The 27198-nt window shown below is 35.3% G+C and overlaps 2 protein-coding genes across 3 annotated transcripts; one reads left to right on the plus strand and one right to left on the minus strand.

The window, feature by feature from the left end:
• The first annotated feature begins 220 nt into the window (after positions 1-220).
• Positions 221-14721, plus strand: LOC138324805 (adenine DNA glycosylase-like). 2 transcript variants are annotated; one of them, XM_069269963.1, is made up of 15 exons: positions 221-274; positions 2454-2584; positions 3122-3158; positions 3607-3722; positions 4714-4785; positions 6383-6496; positions 7286-7383; positions 9441-9585; positions 10090-10165; positions 10325-10376; positions 11018-11151; positions 12053-12186; positions 12862-13017; positions 13767-13817; positions 14071-14721. In XM_069269963.1, exons 1-15 carry the CDS (start codon positions 229-231, stop codon positions 14146-14148), a joined length of 1440 nt encoding a protein of 479 aa, XP_069126064.1. In that variant the 5' UTR covers positions 221-228; the 3' UTR covers positions 14149-14721. The 2 variants fall into 2 exon arrangements, with proteins under 2 accessions (XP_069126064.1, XP_069126065.1); XM_069269964.1 differs by having other exon boundaries at positions 225-274; positions 2460-2584.
• A 2335-nt stretch (positions 14722-17056) lies between these two features.
• Positions 17057-26068, minus strand: LOC138324806 (guanine nucleotide exchange factor C9orf72-like). The gene is made up of 9 exons (XM_069269965.1): positions 26004-26068; positions 24249-25526; positions 23685-23792; positions 20944-21072; positions 20397-20507; positions 19595-19746; positions 18937-18997; positions 18347-18456; positions 17057-17516 (listed from the first exon to the last, which is right to left on the minus strand). Exons 2-9 carry the CDS (start codon positions 24786-24788, stop codon positions 17321-17323), a joined length of 1407 nt encoding a protein of 468 aa, XP_069126066.1. The 5' UTR covers positions 24789-25526; positions 26004-26068; the 3' UTR covers positions 17057-17320.
• Between the last annotated feature and the right edge of the window lie 1130 nt (positions 26069-27198).

The following is a 27198-nucleotide window of genomic DNA, read 5'->3' on the forward strand; positions in this document are numbered from 1 at the left end:
TAGTATTTAGGGAACAATCCTTAATTCCATACGAGTAAAACGTTTAACATTTAAATCTATCTTTATTTAGGATTTGATGTGTTGTACCATTTTGGAATATACTTTTTTTCTCTAATTTCAGCTTTTGGTCATTATATTTAGAAATAAAACTCGTGAAATGTTTTGCAAAAAATATCTACATATTAAAAATGATTTAAGGAAAGGCCCCTCTTTCCCGCGTTTTCGATTATGAAATCCATGCTGAAGATGTCAAAACGAAAGTTGAAAACAGCTGGTGAGATAACCCGTTTATACATAATTCATCGTCGTTACTAATGCATTGATAAACTGTCTGTCTTGCATTAGTCACATGGCATCGATCTCTAAATACCAAGGTTTTGACGACTTACATTGTGTACATGTACAGCTTATGTAGGCCACAGGGCCATGCATAGTTTCTATATGAAAAAAATAGCCAGAAATACATATAAAGTGTCATTTTATATGTATTTCTGGCTACTTTTTCTTATAGAAACTAGACATGGCCCTGTGTGTAGGCCATGATACATTGTAAAGTCACCAGGTGTAGTCATGTGTAACTGATCAGGTGATAGTTACTGATATTTAGAGAACGATGTCATTTCCTATATAAAATGCTGAAATTCACGTGATTTGCCGAAATTCAGGATATTATAATATGAATTTAAGGCAAAGCCACAGAAGAGCGCAGCTACAAGTAATTAACATGTAAAAGACTTTATACTGTCTACATTTTTCACTGTACACTGTATACATAACTTTAATACTGTCTACATTTTTCACTGTACACTGTATACATAACTTTATACTGTCTACATTTTTCACTGTACACTGTATACATAACTTTATACTGTCTACATTTTTCACTGTACACTGTATACATAACTTTATACTGTCTACATTTTTCTACGAGATTAACAATAAAAATATATTTCATTGACATGCACATAATATCAATAATTAGAAAGAATTCGAAATAATCCAAATAAAATAGTGCAATATACATGATGTACTTCAATCTTCATTTTATCAGATGCATAGAAAACTTGGCAATATGCCATGTTATTAAAAATACGCGCGGATCTGTGCCGTCATCTTTGGCGTAGGTTTTGTGACATCACTGTTGATGGTGCCGTGCGCTTGAGAACATACACAGTATTGCGTTGTTCTTGTATCTGTGTAAATTAAAACTGTGTAAATTAAAACGAGGCTTTTCCCGCAGGACACGATTTCAAAGTCCAAGGGGTATTGGAATGTATTGGAATCTATATGCTCACACACGTGTTTGGTTAGTAGAGCTTCGCTCTACGCGGCCTTTGGTCACGCAGAGAGCTGTGCTCTTACTACTAGCTCCTACACGTTTATAAGGTCTTATTCCACCCTGATTATATTGGTTGGATATGCGACATCATAAGAGTTCCGTATGTCAGCCATGTTGTTGTCAGCAAGGGATTATTTGTTGCTGGGTTTAAACATATCAAAGGCAATTTAAATGGCAAGATATATAAACGATTACTTTTTTCACACGACGCAATATTGAAATAAAGTATCTCATCGTGTTAACCTCTAACATTGTCGGAGTAGATATTATAAATGACATGGGAAGAGAAAAAATAGTGTAACAGTCTAAAACAGACTTCTCATGAAATGATGAATGCATTGGTATATATAAATATATCTTCAGCCAAACCTGTCTATAAAGACCACTATTAAGGGAGAAAGAAAAATGTTTTTATAGCCATATGGTCTTTGTGCACAGATTTAATTTTGTTGAAATTGATATGACCACAATTGGGACCCTAGAACAGTGGTCTTAGTAATTGATAAGCATACCTAGGTGATCTATATTCAGATACACAGGTGATTGCTTAGGCTGGTTTTACATGTAGTGTTATTTATGACATAGGGCCATGGAGATTTTGTTGGTGGGATATAACATTTAGAGACTCTTTTTGCTGGCTATAATAGAGCTGGTCAGATTGACAAATTATTCAGTTTTATTATTTCAAATCATTTAAAGGCCCACTACCTTTCCGAAACGGCTTTTAATTTTTAAAATGGGAAAGTAAAACGAGATCGATATTTTTGTATAGTCTCTAAAGTTATTAACTTACCGTTAATACTACACGTGTCATCACATTCTGAACAATTTGATTAAAATAAATAAAATGTTAATTTTCATAACGCGGGTCGTCTTATGTTCCCGCCGTCGTCCTAAATACCGCGCGGTAGTTGACTATCACTGCGCCAGACGGCAAAACAGCGAAATAACTCTCCACTGTTATCAAACATTACGCAGGAAATCTTGCTTATGTTTGGTGTTGTAACCTCATCTTAGGCCATTGGTATATATTTTCTGATGTTATTAATGTTTTTAAGAAACCTTTATGTTTTCCTCCGGAAAGGTAGTGGGCCTTTAAATTTCTTATTTACAGTTTCAGATATAAAATCTGTGAATACTACTCCATCAATTCACGACTTCTCAGAAGCTGAAAAGAATCAGTTCAGATCACTGTTGCTGAAGTGGTATGATGAAAAGAAACGTGATCTACCCTGGAGAAAACAGGTCAGTTTGTCTTAGAATATAATGTAGCTCTTTTCTAAAGACTTTCGATACACACTGTATGTCCAAGGACTTTCGATATACAGTATATCCAAGGACTTTCAATATATATATATCCAATATAGAATTTTAGAGAAATCACAGTTTTTAACAATGGTAAAGCATTAATCAATATGAGAATATGTTTCTGGTGTGGAAAATTTGAATTCTAGAGTATACCAGAGTTAATTAAACAGATCACATTTGCCTTGTTTCTAGTATTAGATACAATTTCTGTCACTTACGTAGCATTCTTCTTTGGCTCAGACGTTACATGTAGTATTGCGTGATGATTTATCACACCTGGGACCCTGGTTAATTTATTAGTCAGCTCATTCAACAGGGATATGCACCTTCTTCTTTTTCTATTTATATATGTATAAGAAGATATATCATTTCAAGGAATTTGTTATTGATTATGCTTTGCAATTGACAATCAGTAAATTTGATAACAATTTGCTGAATTCGATTTTTCTTATCTCAAAAGTTTTTCTTTGTCAGGCTCTCAATCCGGATATCAACCAGAGAGCCTATGCTGGTAAGGACTTGGTACCGAGTCACACATTTGTTTTGATATTTAACAAAGTCTCCTGTGATATAATGATTGTATGTCTATAGACTTTTACTTTTGTGACAATTTGTTACACCTTGTTGCCTCCCCTTTGTATAAAATGACAAAGTGAAGATTGCTCATAAGGAAATATCTTTGATCTGAAAGTTTTAATACTTTTCTGAGTAGCATTTTGTATTATATTATGGAACAAAATGAAGTAATAACTGTGTCATGGATAAATATGTGTAGTTGTTTCAAGTCTAATCTTCACACACAACACATTGCTATACAATGATATAGCAAATTTGTTGCATAATTCAAACCAAAACAAGTAATATTGTACATCTACTTGTTTCAAGTATCAGAAAACCACTAAAAAACAATTGGTCTTAAGATAAGAAACCTTGTGTCAGATGTTCTTCCTGTTGAACAGTTTGGGTGTCGGAGGTCATGTTGCAGCAAACTCAGGTTGCTACGGTGATTAACTACTACAACAAATGGATGGGGAAATGGCCAAAGCTTCAGGATTTGGCCAAAGCCAACTTAGAGGTAAATATGCCAAGTAGAAAGCAATGTCATATTGCTAGTAATATTATATAATTGTTACTCTGTGGTCTTAATTTTCACAGTTCTTATAAAAACAGGATTTTGGAGAGAGTGCTTGTGTTGGGAATTGGTTGAAATTTCATGATCAATCATCAGTTTTTTTAACCAATCAATAATCGATTAAAATCGATTTTGTTTTCCTTGATGTATAAACAAGTCTCATATAAAAACTTTCTTCAAAGGCTTACCATCGAGAGGCCTCTCTGTGCTGTCATGCATGTTTTCATGTCGCTTATTTTCTTCACAAATCATGCTCATCTGAACGTTTACATTACTACGTAGTGCTTATGCACTCTTGAATTAGTCTTGATGCTTAAAATTTGAAATGATATGAGTGACAACCAAACACAAGGGAATGATTTTAACAAGTTGGCTATGATTTTTTTGCATGTTTTAGTGATCAGCTAACTTTATACTTTCGTTTATCATGGTGTCGAAATATTCGACAAACTCGATTTTAGATTTCTTACTTGATCAAACACTTCAAATCAACGATACTCGACGAAAACTCGATTAATTGGAACACCACTAAAGAGCGCTAAACTTTAAATTCAACTTACCCTTATTCATTGCTCAGACTGGCATGTACAATATAATGTCTTCCATGTGTTGTTGAGGTACACCACAAAACTTGACCCTAAAATGACAATGTGACAACACTAACTTCAAAAATTCATTTAAGGGAAAAAAGTGATGTTTCATTTAAGGGAAAAAAGTGATGTTTAAATTGTTTTAGATATCTATAGCTGAAATATTTATAAAAAAAGTATATAAGTGATGTGCATGTCATAATTTAACATTGAAACCAGATCATAAAGAAATTATTCAAAAGAAGTTTGGAATATTAACTCACAAAAATGTAACTGAATATTTAGTTGTTAGTTTGCATAGATTCTTGTCTAGGATATAATGAAAACTTAAATCAATCTTTCAGGAAGTGAATGAGTTGTGGTCAGGCCTAGGATACTACTCAAGGGGACGCCGCCTACACGAAGGCACCAAAAAGGTCAGGAAACAGATATTGTCTTACTGTAATTAAAAGTTATGTATCTATATAAGGCATTTTTCCATGGTGCATGTATATTGTATCTTGAATGTCACAGTTCAGTTTGTCAAGAATTAGTGGGTATTTTGACTAGTGTCATTTAATATGATTCAACTTCATTCTAATATTTTAAAGCAAGAGAAAACAGTTCATTCTTAGAAACCAGGAAATCAATACAGAGAATGTTCATATACATTATTACAGTGGACCCTCGATAATCCGGACACCTTCGTTCCCAGTCTAAACCGTCCGGATTACGAGTTTTCCGGACTGCCGAATTCCGTGCTCTTAGTCAATTAAATTGTCACGTACGAGTTACTCCCCTTGACCTTGTAATCGATGACAGGCTTTTATGTAATATACGTGTATTATAATCAATACTTCGTTTGGTATGTTTTATAGGTATTTATATATCATTACGTTAAGAATAATAAATAAACGTATTTCTTTTTCAAAATACGAAACCTAAAGCCATAGTTAATTATATGCTATGTATGCATATAGCTACGTATCCAACTCTTGATCTGTCGTATGGCAAATTGCCTAACCAAAGATCAATGTCATCTACGTTCTTGGCATAAAAAACTATGATAACAATAGTTGTGAACACTTTAGGATCTCATATAATTGTTATTTTGGATAATGTGTGTGTTTAATGACAATCTCTACAAGTCTTTGCTTTCTGACTTACAGACGTATGTAACAACCACGCGCCCGTTCACGTCTAACTTCGTGCACAATGTCACACACTTTATGGCATGTGCCGGGCGCCGTAGCCTTTATATCTTATACCACAGGCGATGAATTCGAATAGATTTACATACATTTAAAATTCTTATTAATTTTGTAAGTATTATCTCACTTTATTGTATCTGATACTCATATCGATATATTCTGCATGCGAAACATGTAAGGTATCTACAGCATACGTACCCGTACCCAAGCTCAAACTTCATGTTTAAAAAGCGTGTGGCTAAAAATATATATTGCGTATCTCAATCAACACTGAAGTTTGATCTCCTATAGAAAACCAATGAACCGTTACATGACTGCATGTACCCGTGTGAAAGGTGTTCAGGTAAACGCCCGTGGCTATGACCTGGCAGCCGTCGTTATGACAACACACTCAGTGTCAAATGATAGTGTGTATTGTACACATGACTGAGATGGCCTTGGATTTTCTCGGCACGTGGCGACAACAAATTGTCCGGATTATTGCGGGAATTTATTAACGAAAATTACGTTCCGTTCCCAAAATGGAGTTCCGGATTCGGAATACGAATTTCCGGACTAGTGAGTATAAATAACGTTACGGAAATCCGTTCCCTGACATTTCCGTCCGGATTGTGAGTTTTCCGGACTATCGGCGTCCGGATTATCGCGGGTCCACTGTATATTATTTGCTGGGAAGCAGGGGGTGCCAAGATTTGACAGGGAAAAACATAGCATCCACATTACTTCATCCCTTGTTATGCATCTGGATTATGTTTTATACCTGTATGTTTTGAGACAGAATGTTTCTGTCTAATTCCGGCATTTGATACGCTGTGTTTCACAGGTTGTTGAGGAGTTGGGAGGTGAGATGCCCAAAACAGCAGAGGACCTTCAGAAGTTACTGCCAGGGGTCGGTCGGTACACTGCAGGAGCTATAGCTTCCATTGCCTACAATCAGGTAGTACTTGGCCAACACAAGAAAGTGATCAAACAAAGTCGCTTCAAATATTATATCACTATTGAAAAGTACTCTTTCTGCAAAATTCAGTCTCTATGCATTAGTGTATAACCATTATGTCCTCAAAGTCAGCTGGACTCTGGCCCTGATTTCTCGAAACAAACTTAAGTCAAAAACTGACTTAAGTCATAAATTATCATATAAGTTACATAAGGAGAAAAACTGAAGTTATGACTAAATTCTACACTTTGTTTTGAGATATTGAGGCCAGATAAAACCTCCAGATGTTGGACTTTTCAAATTATTGTGTGTTGAACTACATTTGTATTTAATGTAAATTTTGGCTCTGAATTATTTGATACTTGGACTGAAAAAGCCTTACAACTTCCCCATGAAGATTTTAAACTCTACTTGGAGGTAGAGGGAGGTAGAGATGTAGTGGTAGAACATCCCTGGATGACCATAATCACTTGACAACTGCGGCCTTAAAATCGGATATCAAGTGTATTGGGGGCCGCGGGTGACCAAGTGGTTAAGATGTCTTGATATATTACCACAAGCCCTCCACCTCTAGGTTGTAAGTTCAAATCCCATGTAGGACAGTTTCGAAGTACTGACCACTGGTTGGTGGTTTTTCTCCTTGTATTCTGGCTTCCCTCCACCAATAAATCTGGCACGTCTTGACTTGGCCATGGCTGTTAATAGGATGTTAAACTAAAAAAGCCCAAACCCTTGTGTTTCAATGGGATATTATGTAAGGTTATGAACTTTTCTAATTATTGGTTATAGGTTACAGGACTTGTGGATGGGAATGTGATCCGTGTGCTGTGTCGGATGAGGATCATGGGAGGAGATAGTACAGGCCAAGCTGTACAAGATAAACTATGGTAGGTATAAATCAGAATAGGATTCTTGTGCTGTGTTTGATAAGATTCATTGTGGTAGGTAAAAGTCAAATGCTTTCACAGGACAGATATTTATCCATTTTCTCCAGACCCCCCGGATTAAATTATCAAATAAACAATATATGCTATAGTGCACCATCTGCCTATCATCTTTGATACCCCAGGGGTTACCTTCACTGTCAGTATATCCACCCAAGGACTAAGTCATAGTAAAACAAATAAAACGACGATGTATCGAAGTTCAAGGGACCGTCAGAAAAACTTCGACACATCGAGACTTCGAATTATACGTGGTTGAAATTAGACCGATGTTTTTTTTACCATGACCAACTGTGGTAGTTGTGTACATGTCGTCTCCGTTCCGTAAACTTTATAATCATTGTATTTACCACAAGCAAAACATTTGGTGACTATATATTTAAGCGATGGTTAATATTACGGAATGAATATTAAAACGAAAACACGTTGTAAAAACGAAACTAAAAAGGAGGAACCGAAAGCGCTACAACACCTACAAAATACTTCGATTTAGAATGATCGATTTGCTCCAGTATTTATGCCAAAGTTGTGCAATGTAACAGTTTTGAGTATGAGTTACTAATAATGTGGCTCGCTGTTTACCGTTCCGTAAATTCTACAAACCGCTACCAATGGCGGCGGTGAACATCAAAAACGACTAACTGTATCTTTGCCGTACTAATGATTTAATAACGCAGCTTGTAAAAACAAAGCACCGGGTATCGGTCTGATTAGTGATATTAATTATCTTGATGATATCAAGCTAGCAACACAAGCTGTCATAATCCCTATTGTCCGGCGAAGGGCCGTCGCAAGACAGCTAGGTGTGACAGCATGCCGCGGGGTATCGGCGAACACCTGATCTGTACAGGTAAATTTTTATTCGAATCATTGAGTGTCAGTTACCTATGATTCTATAACAAATGGTCCATGAAAAAAATTTGATACATCGAGAACTTTGATTCATAGAACTTCGATTCATACATGGGTTAGTTAGTAATGTTATATAGTGAAGAAATTCGGGACCAGACAAAAAGTTCGATACAGCGAGAAATTCGATTCATCGAAGTTCGAATCATCGAGGTTTGAGTCATAGTAAAACAAATAAAACGACCAATCACAGGCCTGCGTAGATTCCTTTTGATATGCATCAAAACAATCAAATAATGGTACACTGTTGTTGACTGTGATTTAATAGTAAGTTTATTCAGATGATCCTTGAAAACACAATTTATTTACGGTAGCTGTGTGCATGACTAGTTACTATGTGGTAATAATGTGCGTGACATAAATATTGTAAGTATTAACATACATGTAATTGGTAGTGAAATGTTGATTAAGGCATCTTTTACTTTATCTGCACTTTGTCTCCATAAATTTACTATAAGTAGCACCATGCCTCAAATGTATTCTGTTATGACTTGCTGTAGTGAGCTTTGACCCCCTAAATGCCCTGCTCAATGACAAATGGCATCTTTGTAGAGTTGTCTGCTCTTGTGGGTAGGTATTTAATTGATCTTTGTGAGAAAATTGCATCTGTATAACCCCCACAATGAAGTTAAGGGATGGGAGGGGAATATACTGAAATAGGGTTGTCTGTCTGTCTGTCTGTCTGTAGACACAACTTTGTCCGGGGAACTCCTCCTAAACTTTTTGACAGATTTTGATAAAATTTGGTACTCAGAACCATGACACAAAGAAGAGTAAACTATATAAGGTTCTGTAATGTCCCTTATTAATGGAGTTATTACTAAATTTGTGTAGCGGGGGGTATTAGTAGTCCACTCTGGCAATAATTTTAGCTTTCTCTGAAAAATATGTTACAAACACAAATACATTCCATTGATCTTTGTGAGAAAATTATTACTACATTACTAAATTATTATTACATCTTTTTCAGAAAAATCACAAAAATATGTGAAAAGAATCAATAACTACCCACAAAAGCAGATGATTCAACAATATGCTAATAAATACCAGTAAACGTTTGTCTTTTAACCCTTTTTCTTCATTTCCTGAAGGTCCCATGCTAACAGTGTTGTGGACCCTGAGAGACCAGGTGACTTTAACCAGGGAATGATGGAGCTGGGGGCGACCATTTGTACACCCAAGTCACCGTCCTGTGACAGCTGTCCAGTGAAGGAGATATGTCTGGCTTACTCAAAGGTCAGTCCTTACCCTCTATATATAGCTAGCAGGTGCATACATTAAAATTTTTCAATTTTTAAAATATAAATATAAAACAAAGTTTAATAAATCTGTAAGTATGAGTCACAAAAGTTAATAGCTTTACCATTTATACTATCATCACTTCCTCTACAATTAAAAATAACGTCGTCTTATTTTTTCTTACGTCATCCTTATTACCGTGCTGCAGTTGCCTATCCCTGTGTCATGTGATAAAACAGCGAATTAGGCCTTCATTGTTAATATACAATTACACCAGAAATGTGTTTGTTTGATGTTATAACTTCATCCTAGGCATTCAATGAAAATGTTTTGGTGATAAAATTATATTTACACCAGAAATGTGTTTGTTTGATGTTGTAACTTCATCCTAGGCATTCAATTAAAATGTTTTGGTGATAAAATTGTTATTAATAAGTTTTTGATGCGGAAACATGAGCCTTAAACAAACCAGAAAAAAAGTATGCTGATTGTGTGTTCCAGGTAGAACAAGAAAAGCAGAAGTCGGCCATGAAGATCCTGACCAACAATAACAACTCTATAACAGATATAGAATGTTGTAAGTTTTCAAATTATGTTACCATGGATACGATTGTCTAAAGAATACTTATGCAAAACAGAGATTCAAAATAACTTTATCTTTCTGACATATCATAACCATAATATATGATAATAAATATTCTGTGTGATATAGTTTTTCCCTATTTCTTTTTGATAGTGGCCGATACCTGCCCACTCTGTTTCCAGCAAGAGGATATGTGGGAACCAAGGTAAATAGGAGCTAACAAGTTAGATAGGATAACAGCTATATACCATTCCAGGCCAGTAAATAGGAACTAACAAGTTAGATAGGATAACAGTTATATACCATCCCAGGTAGATGACTGTCGACATATTTACCATATAGGAGATATGACCCTTAAGTCACCATATAGGTAGAAGTTACATACCATATTGGGGAGATGACCTTAACATTAAATACCATATTTGGGAGATGACCTTAATGTTAAATACCATATTTGGGAGATGACCTTAACGTTTAATACCATATTTGGGAGATAATCCACAATGTCAAATACCATATTTGGGAGATAATCCACAATGTCAAATACCATATTTGGGAGATGACCTAATTTCAAATACCATATTTGGAAGATAACCTTAATGTTAAATATCATATTTGGGAGATTACCTTTAAACACCAATGTTCAGTGTACTTTCTTTCCAATTCAGTATCTTTTAACCAAGAAAAGAGTCTTTATATAAATAAATTCTGTCTGGTGAATTGATAGATAAATTTCGTACTGAAATCATTATTGGTTTTTGTGTAAATTATTAAACTAGATGAAATTACATCCAAAGCACAGGGAAACAAGGCAACTATTTCATGAACATTTTTCTTCACTTTTAGCAATGGTGTTGAGAATTATCCCAGAAAAGGAAAGAAGAAAGCACCAAGGGAGGAGCGGACCGATGTGTGTATTGTATGTCGTAGAAGACAGGAGAGTAAGGACGAATACCTGATTGTACAGCGGCCAAACAAAGGTGAGCAGGATAGGGAGTCAACTAATTGCCAGGCAATATATAGCCACACTTCCTGCTCGCAAACACACATGTACTGATTCAATGTCATAGCAGATGTCATAGCATACACATTGCAAAGTCATTGTCATACTCAGATGATCCGTCAATACATGTGCAGGGAATGGACAAATGTTGTAGATATTTGTCAACAACACTGATTTGTATTGAAGTAGCTTAAATGGGCACCCGGGCCTAAAGGATCAATTTTTCATGATATACTGTAATAATAAATCAATTGTCCAATAACTTTTCTTTTAAATCATTACTTTTTGAATTTGTAAATTATACAACTATTTAAAGTTGTACTTAAATATCCTGGGTTAAAGACAGAATTCAAAGCACTTTGGATCTGACCCCAAAGACCTGACTGACCACAAGGGTGGAGATTTTAAAAGTAAAAAGAAAACAAACTCTGTAAATTAAACTTTGGCTCTGGCATTTCTGGAACTTAAATAAGTGAAGAAGATTAAGTTCTGTTTAAATGACAAAGACTAGCCTAGTCATAGAGTAGCTTCCCTAAGGCAGAAAAGGCATGTTGTCCCTATGTGGTGACCGGAGGTCACAATGGAAACCGGAGGTTCCCTAGCTAAAGTGGGGACTGGAGGTCCCAGAGCCTATGTGGGGACCAAAGGTCCCAGAGTCTATGGTGGGAATCAGAGATCCCCTACTGAATGGCTACTGAAGGTACCAGAGCCTATGTGGAGACAGGAGGTCCCAGAATCTATGGTGGGAATCAGAGATCCCCAACTGAATGGGTACCAAAGGTACCAGAGCCTATGTGGCGACCGGAGGTCCTCTGAGCTGTGATGAGATGCTCCAAGTTAAAGGATGCCAATGAGCCATGTCTCTTTGTTTTGTATAGGTTTACTGGCTGGGATGTGGGAGTTTCCATCACTGCTGCAGGTAGAGGAAGCCCAGAATCCTACTGATATCATTCTAGATAAGTCTTGTGGGGCTTCGTTACAGACAACAGGAAAAAGTCAACATATTGGTGAGGTATGGTAATAAGGAACATAGGGAATCAGCGATACTGTATTCAACCCAATAAGTGCCCAGGGCATTTAAAAAAATGAAAAAATGAAAAGGTGCTTAACAAGATGATATTATTGCAAACCTATACAGTTTTGTGTAGTTTTGGTCTTATTTGTGCCAAGGCAACTGAAATTGAGGCCTCAAAAAGAGGAGGGGCGCTTATTGGGTCGAATACGGTATGTTGCAATTAGAATTTAGTATGAAATAATATATTGGCTCTATTGAAGATGTGGTAATGATATTCGTTTTACTTAATACCACTGTGACCTTGAACTGAGGTCTGAAGGTCAAACAATTTTTACAGTGATTTCTTTTAACCATTTCTACTTAATCACGGAAAATATTGTGATGAAATTTTCATGATGCTTCCTTCACAAAATGTCAAATCAGTGTAAATTTTATGGTTATTTCTTGTTTGGGCCATAACCAATTGTCCAAGATATGGTGATCAAATATAGATGATTTACAAAACAAGAAACTATATACCTATCAACTGTACGGGTAAACATAAATAATATTGAATGTAAGAGAAAGGTTGTATGTTGATTTCATTAAGGACAAATAGGGATGAGCATATTTGTTTTTCATTGAAAGCAGTAAAGTAATATTCCATAAAATTTGGTAAATCCATTTCTGCAGGTGGTCCATATTTTCTCCCACATTCACCAAACCTACGTAATCCAGGCCATCACCATAGAGGAAGGGGAGGTAACTCTAAATACAGAACAACCACCAAGTCGATGGGTCTCCAAAGAAGACTTCCTAGAATGTGCTGTATCCACGGGAATGAAAAAGGTATTAATATCTAGTGTGTATAGCCTCAAACAAGTAATGGATACCAAGTAATATAGTTTGTATGAATAGCAGACATTTTTACAAACTTATCTTATGATAATATAAGAAATGGAACAGAAGACATGCCAACCATTTGGTACGTTGTGATTTTTATCTGTGAACATTTTCCAGATGTCTCTAGTTGTTTTCCAGGTTAAGATCATAACATCTGAAGATAACAGTCAATCACTTTTAAAGTGAATAGTCGGGCAAGGAAGGCTAGAGTTAGTGAAAATGGCGTTGATATATCCAGTACAATTTCTAATGAAATAGAGAAATAAAACTTCCCATCAAAATCGCTCTGCATGCAAGGAAATTAATTTATATTATAGAAATCCTAAAATGTCCTCTCGGCTGGCTATGTCCATATTGACATTCCCACGCAGCCTCGTTTTCAGAATTTATTTTTAGAACTGTGCTACATTCACATGTGTCCATAATTTCCATTGTCAAAACTGGACAACGTTAGAAGAACTTGACCTTCTTTTTGATATATAAGGACTTTTGGAATACAGTTTGAACCATCGAACACATTTAGACTGATTTCATTGCCCTACTATTCACTTTAAGTGTTTTATTCATGTCACCTCAGGTAATAAAGTGTACAGATTATCAAATCCTCGTTCCCATTGTGATGTTACAATGGTTTAGAAGTCTTGTTCTTATCCCTTGTTTTCTGTTCCTCATGTCAATACATTTTCCATCAACAGGTTTTCAAGGCATTTGAATCACCGTTATCTCCTAAATCCAGCAATACAAAGGTAATTCTATCTTATATTACTATGTACTGATTGTGGGGCATGTCACAGGTATGTAATGAATTAACATGAGAACCAGGAAAATTCAGTTATTACTAGTAATTTTTAAAAGAATACTGATAATGACTGAATTTGCCAAGTTTCAAAAACATTCCACAACATATCCATCTGCAGAAAATTGAAAACGTACTCCATCATTTAAGAACTTAAGTTTATGTAAATGATCAGTTGTGAATTTTTTTTCTGAATCTTTCAGAATAAGAAGACAGCGAATAAGCCAGATGATAAGCAAAGATCAATAAGTTGTTTCTTCAAACCTAAAGTGTCTTCCTGATAATCCAAAACTTCTAATGTTAATAGTTCATCACAAATGTAGATAGTCCATCAGAATGTATAAATAGCTCATCTTAATGTGTAAATAGTCCATCTTAATGTGTAAATAGGCCATCAATATACAGTATAAATTTAAAATGTATGGAAAATGCCCGAGATCAGAGTTTTATCCAAAATCAAAATAGAGTTGATCACATCATCTAGAAGTTCAGCAAACACCATAGATGCTGTCAACAACTTTTAAAAGAATTGGAAGTAGAAAAGTTCATCCAACTCATGAAAATGGAACCCTTCGATAGCAAATCTATCCATATCAACGAGGCAGATTGATTACTACAATCATTCTGTTACCCCCACCCATCAAGAATCCAGACGAACAATCTCACTTACTGCTTTGCAAACTTGTTAACACACATTAAGTGTTAACATTCGTCAATTACAAATTATATCGAGACTTACACATAAAAATTATATGTATAGATGAAGTCATGTTGTTGATGCCATCATCAAATTGTTCATTTGAATAAATCATTGCCTGAAGAGTCCATAGATGGGCGAAAGTGCTGCAAGAGAATTAATTGTTTTTGTTGTTTTTCATATATGCATAAAATGTGTTGTGTCCATGTACTATCAATGGTAACAAATATTAAAAAAACAAATCTGTTTTCCCAAGCACTCTCACAACTTCAGTCGCTCTTCAGGGGAATTTTAATTTCCCCGAATGATTGGAAAGCAGAATCTTTTTTTACTCTTTGTTTTTAATATCTAATTATGTGTATAAAATACGTGAAGATTTTTGTGAATGTACACTTAATTCGAAAATCAACAATAGATAGACGATCAGACAGACGCCTCACCACGGCATAAGCTTGCATGCCCTTCTGTGAGCTAAAATCAGAACTCTTGTATTACTTTTCAGGATAGTTTAATTATTTTATTGCAATGTAAATTTTAAACTCGTATATAAATACAAATATATTGACTCTGAGCATGATCACAATTCACTATTTTGTTACTTGGCAACCATAACGGTGATCAGACAATATTTGTTGTTACTAGGCAACTAATTGTTAGTTGTGTTGCCTAGTAACCATTACCATAACTACCGTACACATATATCTGTGTTAATTAGTAACTTTTGCCTTAAACAAACTATGTGATATCGCAAACATTTTCTAAAACAAAGGAATTAAGTAAACAAGGTTATATTACAATCTGATAAAAATTAGACTTGTAATTCTGTTCCACTCTGGTGCTCTATGATAAGCTTCAATAGTAGCTATAGAGCATCGTAGTGGAGTGAAATTACAAGTCTAATTTTAATAACATTGGATTATATTACTAATTGATTTGTATATATATTATTGAAAATATAAATAAGATTACGAAGAAACAAACTGAATTTTCTGCAGGCCCCTCAACATAGATCTTTCTTTCTTTCTAATTCATTATACATGTAATAGATGGAAATGGGCTGTATCCTTGAAGCTGTATAGCCTCAAAAGTAACTGCTTATTTGCTTATTTGCAGAAATTTTTGCTTATTTCATTTTCAGTAAAAATTTGCGAACATTATATCCATTTGTGAACATATAAACAATTTTAAATCTTGACATGTAAATAATTGTGACAAGAGTGTAGGATAATACATTTAAATGTACTGTGTGAAAGTAATCACAATGTGAACAGTCGGACTTACAGAAAATAGCCACATTTACGGTATCCTGAATTTCATAGTCAGCAGTTTGGGTCTACATTTCAGATACCGTATTCAATGTAATTAGCGCCCAGGGTGCTTAAATTGTGATAAAAGGGGACACTTTAAATAGTAGGGAACCAAAATGTAAGTTGTATATAAGGTAAATCCTTGTAGAACCAGCGTAAAATCTTCTAAACATACTGAAGTGTTTCGCAAGCATAATGCAAAAGTAGACATCTGAACATTCACACTTAAGCTTGTGAACTGCAACTTTTTCCTCGACTTAATACCAGTGAATTTAAATGAAGATCTGTTATTTTGCCAAACCTAATCTATTGTTTCTTTGTACTATTGTCAAGTTTGAATGAATATAATATGTTTTAGATAAATAGTCTATCAATATTATATCAAAATACTCAGAAAATAAAATAATTGTTTTTTATTGAAGATGAACAACACATTAAATATTGTCAGAAATTAACATTTTTTTTTCAATATTTATTTCTGTATTTTTGTAGTCAGGATGACTGAGCAACATTATAAAACATACAATTTGCATTTTATTTCAAAAGGTTACAAATGCTTCAGATAGACCCACCCACAGAAGGGATTTTATTGAAACGCCACCCTGGCACAGAAGTGATTTTATTTTGAACCCACCATGGCACATACTATTTTTTAAAGTGCCTTCCCTGGGTGCCATATATGTTTTGCTGGAACAGCCCTAATTGATTTGTATATATTATTATTGAAAATATAAATAAGATTACGAAGAAACAAACTGAATTTTCTGCAGGCCCCTCAACACAAATCTTTCTTTCTAATTCATAATACATGTAGTTGATGGAAGTGGGCTGTATCCTTGAAGCTATATAGCCACTAAAGTAACTGCTTATTTGCAGAAATTTTTGCTTATTTCATTTTCAGTAAAAATTTGCGAACATTATATCCATGTGTGAACAAATAAACAATTTTAAATCTTGACATGTAAATAATTGTGACAAGAGTGTAGGATAATACATTAAAATGTAACAGTGTGAAAATAATCACACTGTGAACAGTCGGACTTACAGAAAATAGCCACATTTACGGTATCCTGAATTTCATAGTCAGCAGTTAGTGTCTACATTTCTGATACCGTATTCTATGTAATAAGCACTCAGGGCGCTTAAAAAATTGTGATAAAAGGGGACACTAAGTATTAGGGAACAAAAATGTAAGTTGTATTTGAACTATTCCAGTAGGTGTTTCCTTTGTTTTCTAGCATCAGATGGGATGGGAACTAAGGGGGGGGGGGGTTCTTTTATGTAATGACTCATTCTCTAGAAGTTGAAAGGGGCGCTAATTACGTTGAATACGGTACTCCATTTCAGTACTGAGTGGTAACTCTTCCTATAATTGGGAGTTTTATCCACATCTACAAATCAAAAAGTTTCTGGAAATTTAAAGTTTTCCCATTTTGTGACATTCCAATTTTACTCAATGACACCTGAGGACCAAACGTCAGAACCTCTACTGGTCCACTGACCATCACCAAACACAAAATAAATGATGCCAGGTTTTAGTTTCTCCGCCACAGCCAGTATGATCTGAAGGTCTCCATCAGATGCTATTCCTAAATCTTGTCGTAATTTCTTCATCCCCGACCGGAACATTGTGCTTCCAAAATTTCTGTAATCATAGATAATATTGAAATCAATTTGGATTATAGTGATACCAAAAAAACAAAAAACATTTTATGTTGAAATGATATCAATCTAACAAATTTCACAATGATGCAGCAGCAGTACTTCCTTCAATGTTACTATCATCTATAATTCTATAACAATAGAATCCGAGACAAAACAAAATTGTAAGGCCATCATATTCATAAGCCTATTAAAAAAATCTGTCTATCCACAATGAAGAATCACAGAGAATATTGGAAACTAGATTTGTTAATTAATGCACAGACAGAGAAACCATTATTATAGTTAAAAACTTAAAGATGCTCCACCGCCGACAGAGTATAAATGATATTAATCACTTGAACAATAATTGGTGTTTAATCATGTATATATATGTCTAATTAACACAAAAAAATATATAAAATAATTTATTTTGCCTTTGGTGCATGCGCAATCGGTACTTAATTCCATATAGGATATAGTGGCAGGGAATTTTTTCGGGATGCAATTAATTATTTTTTGTAACTTTAACTTGAAGGGAAATTAGAAGCTCAAACTTTCCAATGGTGGTAATGGTGTAAAGCAAGCAACTTTTGTAACTGAAGAAAAATACTAAATCGTCTGCTCATGTTTTTGATAGTGAAAAAATATCATTTGTCAGCGGTGGAGCATCTTTAAAATACAAAATGTATTAACAAAGAGACTGCAACTACGTCGAGAAAATACTCGCCATGAAAAAGTTACTGCACTTGATTCTTACTTTTTGAAATCCTCCAAAATATCTTATAGTACCACACCCCATGTAAAAAGTTATAAATAGATATGAACACGTACGTTTCACCTTCCACATATTTTATGAGAGCCAGGGCTTTTCTCTGCAGTGTCATAACGAAGTGTGATATGTATGCCTCTCTCACTCCACACTCGGCTGGCAGCTTCTCCAACTAGTTAACGTAGGAAAATATAGTTACTTTTTATGCAAGAAAGCTAAGCGGCTTCATCATTCAAATTATAACACAGCAGAACACACTTAATTAGAAGCTGAATATCTTTTTGTTTTATTTAAGTTCAAATACTGTAAAACAACTTTTTTTCACATGCGATTTATTTCCATGATTTTTGCAATCGAGGTAAATTTGCAAAAGTTTATCTTCGTGAATTAATATCTTCCACAATTCTTTTACAATTAAAGTTAAAGATATTTCCATTCAATGTTAAATCTGCAAAACTTTTATCTCCAGGAAAATGCTTTAAAACAGAAACAGCGAAATTTAGTAGCCGCAAAAGAAAGTTGGTTTACAGTATAGAAAACCAAATTACTTGGTTTCTCGGTTTCTCTCCATTATAATTACCAATCATCAAGGACAACCATTTAGACTGTCCTTAATAAATAGTTTAATATTATAATTAAATGTTTTGCTGACCTCATCCATCAGTGTCAGGACTAGATTCTCACTGTGTTCTACTGGGATTAGGGTAAGCTCACTATAACGAAAAACACAAAATCAGATTCATTAGGTCAGTTGGGATCAAGGTGCACTATAACTATTAGCACAGATATGAAATGTGATTCATTTAAGTAATTAAATGCATTCAGTTGGCTATATATAAGAGTATGAATGCCAACTGATTAACAACGGCAAATTTAAAGGTGCGCTAGCACTTCATGTTGAATTTGCTACTGTCCAGTAGGCATTTATACCTCTGTAATTACAAACTGAAAGCAGTTCAATGCTTATATTTACATTGGAAAACAATTTTATGATAAAATCTGAAGATATTTTGCATTTAAATTAAATTTCATTGTTGTGAAGGACAGAACAGCCATCTTCCATGACAATAATAGTGACATCACAATAATAATTATGTCAAAATATGCAGATGGCAGTTCATGCACTGATGAACGCTAACTGTGTGTGGTATGGATACATAATGGGGTGAAAATGTTAATATTATGTCAATTCGAATTCCCAGCCTCGGACTGCCATATATCATAGCAGGAGTGGACAGAAAGTAGAGCATTATTTCATGATGTTTGGCCTTCCTTGATGCTTACAAAAAGTGTCATACTTAATTACTTACTTGTTTGGGCCGACTCCTTGCGGACTGTAAAACCTCTGGTGTTGATAAGAATACGCCTGTTTCACGTCCCGAGTCGTCAAGTTAATGATGCTGACGGGGTATTTGCCATCAACGATTTGGGCCACAGGCAAGTCGTAGACATCACTACATTTCTGTGTGAAGGATTAATATTCTCTAGATTTGTACATATACTAAGAATTGTTCAAAATTTTCAACTATATACAGTATACATAGTTGTTAAATTTCTTGGGTGTAAATTTCACGATTTACCCTTTGGAACTTATTCAGGGGGGTTTGTTTTGTGTAAATTACCTTTGTAGACTTTGAAAGCGACATTCTTGCGACAGGTTATAATACGATATATAAAACCATGATTTTGATAATTTTCATAAGTTATAAAATTTTGCAAATTTAGATGGCTCAGCGAATTTAGTGAAATCAAAAACCCAGTGAATATTAGCAAGTATATACAGTATTTAACAATATTCATATAAAGATTATACCTGCAGGTAAATTTCAGTTATACATATATATACAGATATTAAAGTAGTTCTTGTTATCCTTCCATTTAGATAATCTAACAAATAATTTTATTAAAGAAGACATTTGAAAATATGCCACATTTTTCAAAACCTCCATTTATGTCATGGTGTACTAAATGTACCCGGTTAATGTGGAATTAATTACAAAAAGAATTTTTCATCCCTCATAGTTGCTCAAGATAATGGGACATTACTCGTCACAGACCTTAACAAAATGAGGTTGGCCACTAACAACCTTAAGAATGGTACATATCTTATACCTTTACAATGCCCTGTACAAATAGATCGTGATGACATGTACAGCCGTCTCGGATCTTCATTGAACACCGTCTCTCCTTTTTGGTATTGAATAGCGCCAATGTTGTAATCAGCTGTAACCAAATGGACTCGATATTAACAGTCATCTTCTAAACAATACAAATCTCATATAATTCTAGATCAGTCCTAAATCAATAATTTACTTAACATAACATTGTGCATTCATTATTTGAGTAATTTCACAAGGATATCACAGTTGTTAATTAATGTTCAAGAATTGAGACAAAAAAAAATATTAATTCTAAACATTTTGTAAAGGTAAAAGATGATAACATTATGATCGGTATCAAAAAAGCACTGAACAGAAAAAAAACACATTCCTATTCGAAATGTACTGCAAGGAATCCAACCCATATCTCCTGTGCGATGAACCATCGTAATGGCCCCTAACAACTGAGCCAAAGAAGTATACTCGGTTAGTTTAGTGACAGAGACCAGTGACAATGTGATTTTCAACCTTTACAAAAGGACTAAAATCACCATACTTACCAAGTTAATTCTGTTTGTGTTTTCACCGATCACGAGGCTGTGTCCGAACGTTAGGAGGTGGGCAGCAATACAGCGACATAGGAACTCTCTCTCCAGTTGGTGAGAGGGACTCAGGAATGTTTCTGATAACTGTAATCATAATTTAATTGTCATAATCCACAAATTCATGCCTAATAAGTTGCGTTTGCATCATTACAATGGGTTTTGTTGGATGAGATCCCAAATAAACCAATATGAATATATTTTTGATACTTCTCTAATTTGACTTTTAATGATTTGATAATTTTTTACAGCAGACTTTATTAGTGCTATCACACTTAAGTTACCATCCTCGATATTCCAGGGGTTACTATCACTGACATTATATCCACAGAAGACACAGGTAATTTGATCCTTTGGCTGTATGTCATAGCAAAACTGAAGGCTCGACTGTGTGTTTGATGAGACAAGTAGTTTGGTGAAGGCTTGACTGTGTGTTTGATGAGACAAGCCGTTTAGTGAAGGCTCGACTGTGTGTTTGATGAGACAAGTAGTTTGGTGAAGGCTCGACTGTGTGTTTGATGAGACAATTAGTTTAGTGAAGGCTCGACTGTGTGTTTGATGAGACAAGTAGTTTAGTGAAGGCTCGACTGTGTGTTTGATGAGACAAGCCTTTTAGTGAAGGCTCGACTGTGTGTTTGATGAGACAAGTAGTTTAGTGAAGGCTCGACTGTGTGTTTGATGAGACAAGTAGTTAATGAAGGCTCGACTGTGTGTTTGATGAGACAAGTAGTTTAGTGAAGGCTCGACTGTGTGTTTAATGAGACAAGTAGTTTAGTGAAGGCTCGACTGTGTGTTTGATGAGACAAGTAGTTTAGTGAAGGCTCGACTGTGTGTTTGATGAGACAAGCCTTTTAGTGAAGGCTTAACTGTGTGTTCGATGAGACAAGTAGTTTAGTGAAGGCTCGACTGTGTGTTTGATGGGACAAGTAGTTTAGTGAAGGCTCGACTGTGTGTTTAATGAGACAAGTAGTTTAGTGAAGGCTTGACTGTGTGTTTGATGAGACAAGTAGTTTGGTGAAGACTCGACTGTGTGTTTAATGAGACAAGTAGTTTAGTGAAGGCTTGACTGTGTGTTTGATGAGACAAGTAGTTTGGTGAAGACTCGACTGTGTGTTTGATGAGACAAGTAGTTTGGTGAAGACTCGACTGTGTGTTTGATGAGACAAGTAGTTTGGTGAAGGCTCGACTGTGTGTTTGATGAGACAAGTAGTTTAGTGAAGGCTCGACTGTGTGTTTGATGAGACAAGTAGTTTAGTGAAGGCTTGACTGTGTGTTTGATGAGACAAGTAGTTTAGTGAAGGCTCGACTGTGTGTTTGATGAGACAAGTAGTTTAGTGAAGGCTCGACTGTGTGTTTGATGAGACAAGTAGTTTAGTGAAGGCTCGACTGTGTGTTTGATGAGACAAGTAGTTTAGTGAAGGCTCGACTGTGTGTTTGATGAGACAAGTAGTTTAGTGAAGGCTCCGACTGTGTGTTTGATGAGACAAGTAGTTTAGTGAAGGCTCGACTGTGTGTTTGATGAGACAAGTAGTTTAGTGAAGGCTCGACTGTGTGTTTAATGAGACAAGTAGTTTAGTGAAGGCTAGACTGTGTGTTTGATGAGACAAGTAGTTTAGTGAAGGCTCGACTGTGTGTTTGATGAGACAAGTAGTTTAGTGAAGGCTTGACTGTGTGTTTGATGAGACAAGTAGTTTAGTGAAGGCTCGACTGTGTGTTTGATGAGACAAGTAGTTTAGTGAAGGCTCGACTGTGTGTTTGATGAGACAAGTAGTTTAGTGAAGGCTCGACTGTGTGTTTGATGAGACAAGTAGTTTAGTGAAGGCTCGACTGTGTGTTTGATGAGACAAGTAGTTTAGTGAAGGCTCGACTGTGTGTTTGATGAGACAAGTAGTTTAGTGAAGGCTCGACTGTGTGTTTGATGAGACAAGTAGTTTGGTGAAGGCTCGACTGTGTGTTTGATGAGACAAGTTAGTTTGGTGAAGGCTGGACTGTGTGTTTGATGAGACAAGTAGTTTGGTGAAGGCTCGACTGTGTGTTTGATGAGACAAGTAGTTTGGTGAAGGCTCGACTGTGTGTTTGATGAGACAAGTAGTTTAGTGAAGGCTCGACTGTGTGTTTGATGAGACAAGTAGTTTAGTGAAGGCTAGACTGTGTGTTTGATGAGACAAGTAGTTTAGTGACGGCTCGACTGTGTGTTTGATGAGACAAGTAGTTTAGTGAAGGCTCGACTGTGTGTTTAATGAGACAAGTAGTTTAGTGAAGGCTCGACTGTGTGTTTGATGAGACAAGTAGTTTAGTGAAGGCTCAACTGTGTGTTTGATGAGACAAAGTAGTTTAGTGAAGGCTCGACTGTGTGTTTGATGAGACAAGTAGTTTAGTGAAGGCTCGACTGTGTGTTTGATGAAACAAGTAGTTTAGTCCTGTTATATCAAAAGAACCAAATAACAGTTAAATGTATGACATTGAAGTTTAGCATCGCTCAGTAATCTTCAATGGAAGTTTCTGTACAGGAGCTGATTAGTCAGGTGTTTTACACTTGCAATGTGCCTTCAATATTTCTATAGTCCAGGGATGGATATTATGACAGTGATAGAAGCCCCTGGAATATCAAGAATGTGAAGTTACTTGCATTGATGGGCAGTGCTAATGAGAACTTGTGATGGTAACCCCTGGAATATCGAAGATGTAAAGTTACTTACATTGATAGGCAGTGCTAACGAAAACTTGTGTATAGATGTCAGCATCTTTAGACAGTCTCTGGATCTGTTTACAAACTCCCTGTTGATATCGGGTTGTGGAGTATCTGACTGTAAAAACATTTGTATCACATTGATTAGCTTTGAAATAAAAGAATTAGATCATATACCATATAAAGATCAAGGTCATGACCATTTTCTTTATCAATAGCAATGAGTGTAAAGACTACATCCACAATTTAATTGATCCACAATTTGGTTCAAATATGTTCAATGGTTAAGAACAAGAATTGTTTACAAATGGATGGCTCCTTGTCTATGAGAAAAAAGCAATTTGAAACATTACTTCAAATGAAATATAAACACTATGTATTTACTTGACACAAAAGTATCTACAAACCATCATTTGATGGTGCCATTTTTTGAAAGGTATTCGAAACCACAACATCATAGATATATTACACGTCATAACATCTTATGACAAATGACATTAAAAGCAGATTATTTCTGACCTGTATAAAATATACCAAATACAATTTTGAAGCCCAATGCCATCTGACAACATACCACATGTAAAAATCTCCGCAGTTTGTTGATGATTCCATGCAAACATCGAGACAAAAGATCATGCATTTCGAGGTAAGTTTGGAGCTCGGAATGTGGCATCAATACGGACAAGGAGTGGACACTTAGTCCGCTACTGCCGCGCGCTATAAACACAAATCCTGCTAAGATCATGTTCATCTCCGCCAAGTCCAGAAATTTGAAATCTACGAAGCTGTCTTGAATGTCTCTACACATCTCGCCACTTAGTGAACGACTACAAACTTGGTTCATCATATGTTCCGTTATGTGGCATTCCGTACCAAGCCATACGTTCAGGATGCGCGGTCCTAAGATGTTATCCCAGTGTGCCAAGATAAAGGCACTGATAAAATCTGGACTTATCTCCTTCTCCAATTTAGCTTTGACATAACTCGATGATGGACTAAGTGGGGACTCGATTTCAATCTGATTGGCAGAGAAAGTTGTTTCTGATGTCAGATGGATCACTCCAGCATCAACGTGGCGAGTGATTTGTTTAATATTGCGTGAACCTGACATCATTAATTTTTAAATCTTTTATGATATAAAGAACTGATACAAATAGAATATTGTAACTGACACTTATAATAACATTAGACCACTATTGGATACTTTTCATAAACAAGTGTTTGTTTCGAAGTTCTGTATATCCTTCTTAAGATTCTTTAAATAGCCTTAAAATATCATTTAAGTCTCTATCGAACTTTGTTTATTAATCAAGTCTCAAATTGAAAGTGAGTATGCAGTGGTGATGTCTCTATAGGACAATGTCTATGAACTAAGTCTATAAGTGTATCAAGGATTACATTATTGGTTGTGGGTCACGGTGAGCATATATTGTACACACTACATAATCAGCTATAACCATATTGACCAGTATAAAACTTGTGGCCAGTAACATCATGGACATAAGCAGGTCATTGGGAGAGGAGGTTGTGTTAGCCAGACACAGCATGAACAGTAAACACACAAGAAAAATCACCGAAAAGAATGTATAGTTTACAAACAGTATTATTAACCCATCACGGTTCGTGATCTCGGAAACCCATTCCTCCCTCATTTGTCGATCATGTAGGAACAAACTACAGCCATGAAATGTTTTTTTAGGAATATCCTCAATTATAAGTACTTCAGCCGTTAACTGCATATACAATGTTTGTATTTCCAAGTTGCTTGAGACATCATCCAGAAATGTTTCCTTTTCTATATCAGGAGTTGACTATTTTCTCTTTCCAGAGTCATTTCATGCAAAACTGGAGTCTGTCTGTAAGATAAAAATTAAATACTTGTAGTGGATATAGAGATACTTCCTACATTCAAGCTTAAAAGGTATAGGAAATGATGAATAATCTGTACTGTATAAAAACCATTAAAAGTTATTGTCAAGTTTTAACATAAATTAAAGCTACCTAGAGGTTAATCATGTCAAACAGAGTCACATTATCATATAATTTTTATTTGATTACTTTGGCCTATATTTTGTCACCAATCACTACTGTATGTTTATACACCATGAATCATATTGCCTACTGCAATGGTACATGTATAAGCATAAATCTCCGAATTTGTTTACTGTAGTCACTGTAGATAACGTGACTAATGTCACACTTTTATCAACAAAAGATAAGCCCGATAGATACCTAATTAATTATAGATGTTTACATCAATCTGCAAGTAAAATGCACATATAAATATAGCATTGAAAACAATCAATGATATGACCAATAGTATACGTACAATTCGTCATTATAATCAGTGATGTTGATATGTTGTGTCAATACTCACGCCGTCGGAACTCTTCAGTAATGAAGAGTTGAAAAGCTGACTACACTTCTATATATAGAAAATGAAAGTAGAATTTGAGCATTATGTACGGTGTACGTGCGAACAGGTGCGCAGTATATCGTAACATGTGTAGTGTACCGAGTACGTATACATTATGCCTACTGACTAAAAGTGCCGAGTTTATTGATACAATTTCGTTATAAACTGATTCACAACAATCGATTACGTGAGTCCTGCTGATGATGCAGATTTATGTGAGACATTCAGGCACCCTCATGGATTTATAAGTGAGGTCCTTGGTCGTTACCTAATGTGCAAAGTTTCAAAATCAATATTGACAACAAAATAAAAAAGTTTTCACAAACAGAGGGAAAATGTTTTCCGCTAAGCTCCTTCAATTTCACTATGAGATAGTCCAGGGGTGTAGAGATCGTAAGTGATCGGAAGCCCTGGAGTATCGAGGATGCCCTGGACTATCTCATAGTAAAACTGAAGTCAAACAGAATAGAACAGGTAAGTTAGTCGTTTGATGTTCATCAAAAGAGCCGTATAACGGTACACTGTGGTTGACTATGTGGCTTTGATATTATGCGTCCCCTCTCTGTAGTCTTCAAAGGGAATCTGCTGGGCCCTCGATTGGTCAAATGTTTTCCGCTAAGCTGCCTTCAGTTTCACTATGAGATAGTCCAGGGGTGTAGAGATTGTAAGTGATAGGAACCCCTGGAGTATCGAGGATGTCTAAAACCTGCTTTATTATTAGGCCTTATTTTTTTTTTTTTTTTTTTTTTGTGCCTAGTATATAGACTATACATTAGACAAAAAAGACAAAAGCCTAATAATATAGACAGGTTTAGCGGCGGAGTATGTTACTCCGTTAAACCTGTCTATATTTTTTTTATTTTTACATAATTTTTCTTAATAGCTTTTAATTTTTATTTAAACCAATAAACAGGCAATCAGATGTAATTTAACCCAGGTTACTTTTAGTATCTAACTGTTAGGAATTTACTAACGTATTTTTATTAATGTAGCTGAACTTGAACAAAATAAACCATGAGAAAGCAAATATGATTTGGGGAAACATATGAATACAAAATTCCATAAATTAAAAGATCAAATTTAAAACTAACTCTAGGGTTTATAAGCA

This window comes from Argopecten irradians, chromosome 6 (genome assembly GCF_041381155.1).
Source record: "Argopecten irradians isolate NY chromosome 6, Ai_NY, whole genome shotgun sequence".
In the NCBI taxonomy this organism is placed as follows: domain Eukaryota; kingdom Metazoa; phylum Mollusca; class Bivalvia; order Pectinida; family Pectinidae; genus Argopecten; species Argopecten irradians.

Bases quoted from the DNA above. Each gene is read 5' to 3' on its own strand.
- LOC138324806 (XM_069269965.1), bottom strand. From the start codon at position 24,788: ATGATGTCAGGTTCACGCAATATTAAACAAATCACTCGCCACGTTGAT. The intron at 23,793-24,248 runs GTATGTTGTCAG...ATGTTTTTACAG, and splicing joins TGCGGAGATTTTTACATGTG to TCAGATACTCCACAACCCGA. The intron at 20,508-20,943 runs GTAAGTATGGTG...ATTTGGTTACAG, and splicing joins ACACAAACAGAATTAACTTG to CTGATTACAACATTGGCGCT.
- LOC138324805 (XM_069269963.1), top strand. From the start codon at position 229: ATGAAATCCATGCTGAAGATGTCAAAACGAAAGTTGAAAACAGCTG. The intron at 7,384-9,440 runs GTAGGTATAAAT...CATTTCCTGAAG, and splicing joins GCTGTACAAGATAAACTATG to GTCCCATGCTAACAGTGTTG. The intron at 13,818-14,070 runs GTAATTCTATCT...TGAATCTTTCAG, and splicing joins CTAAATCCAGCAATACAAAG to AATAAGAAGACAGCGAATAA.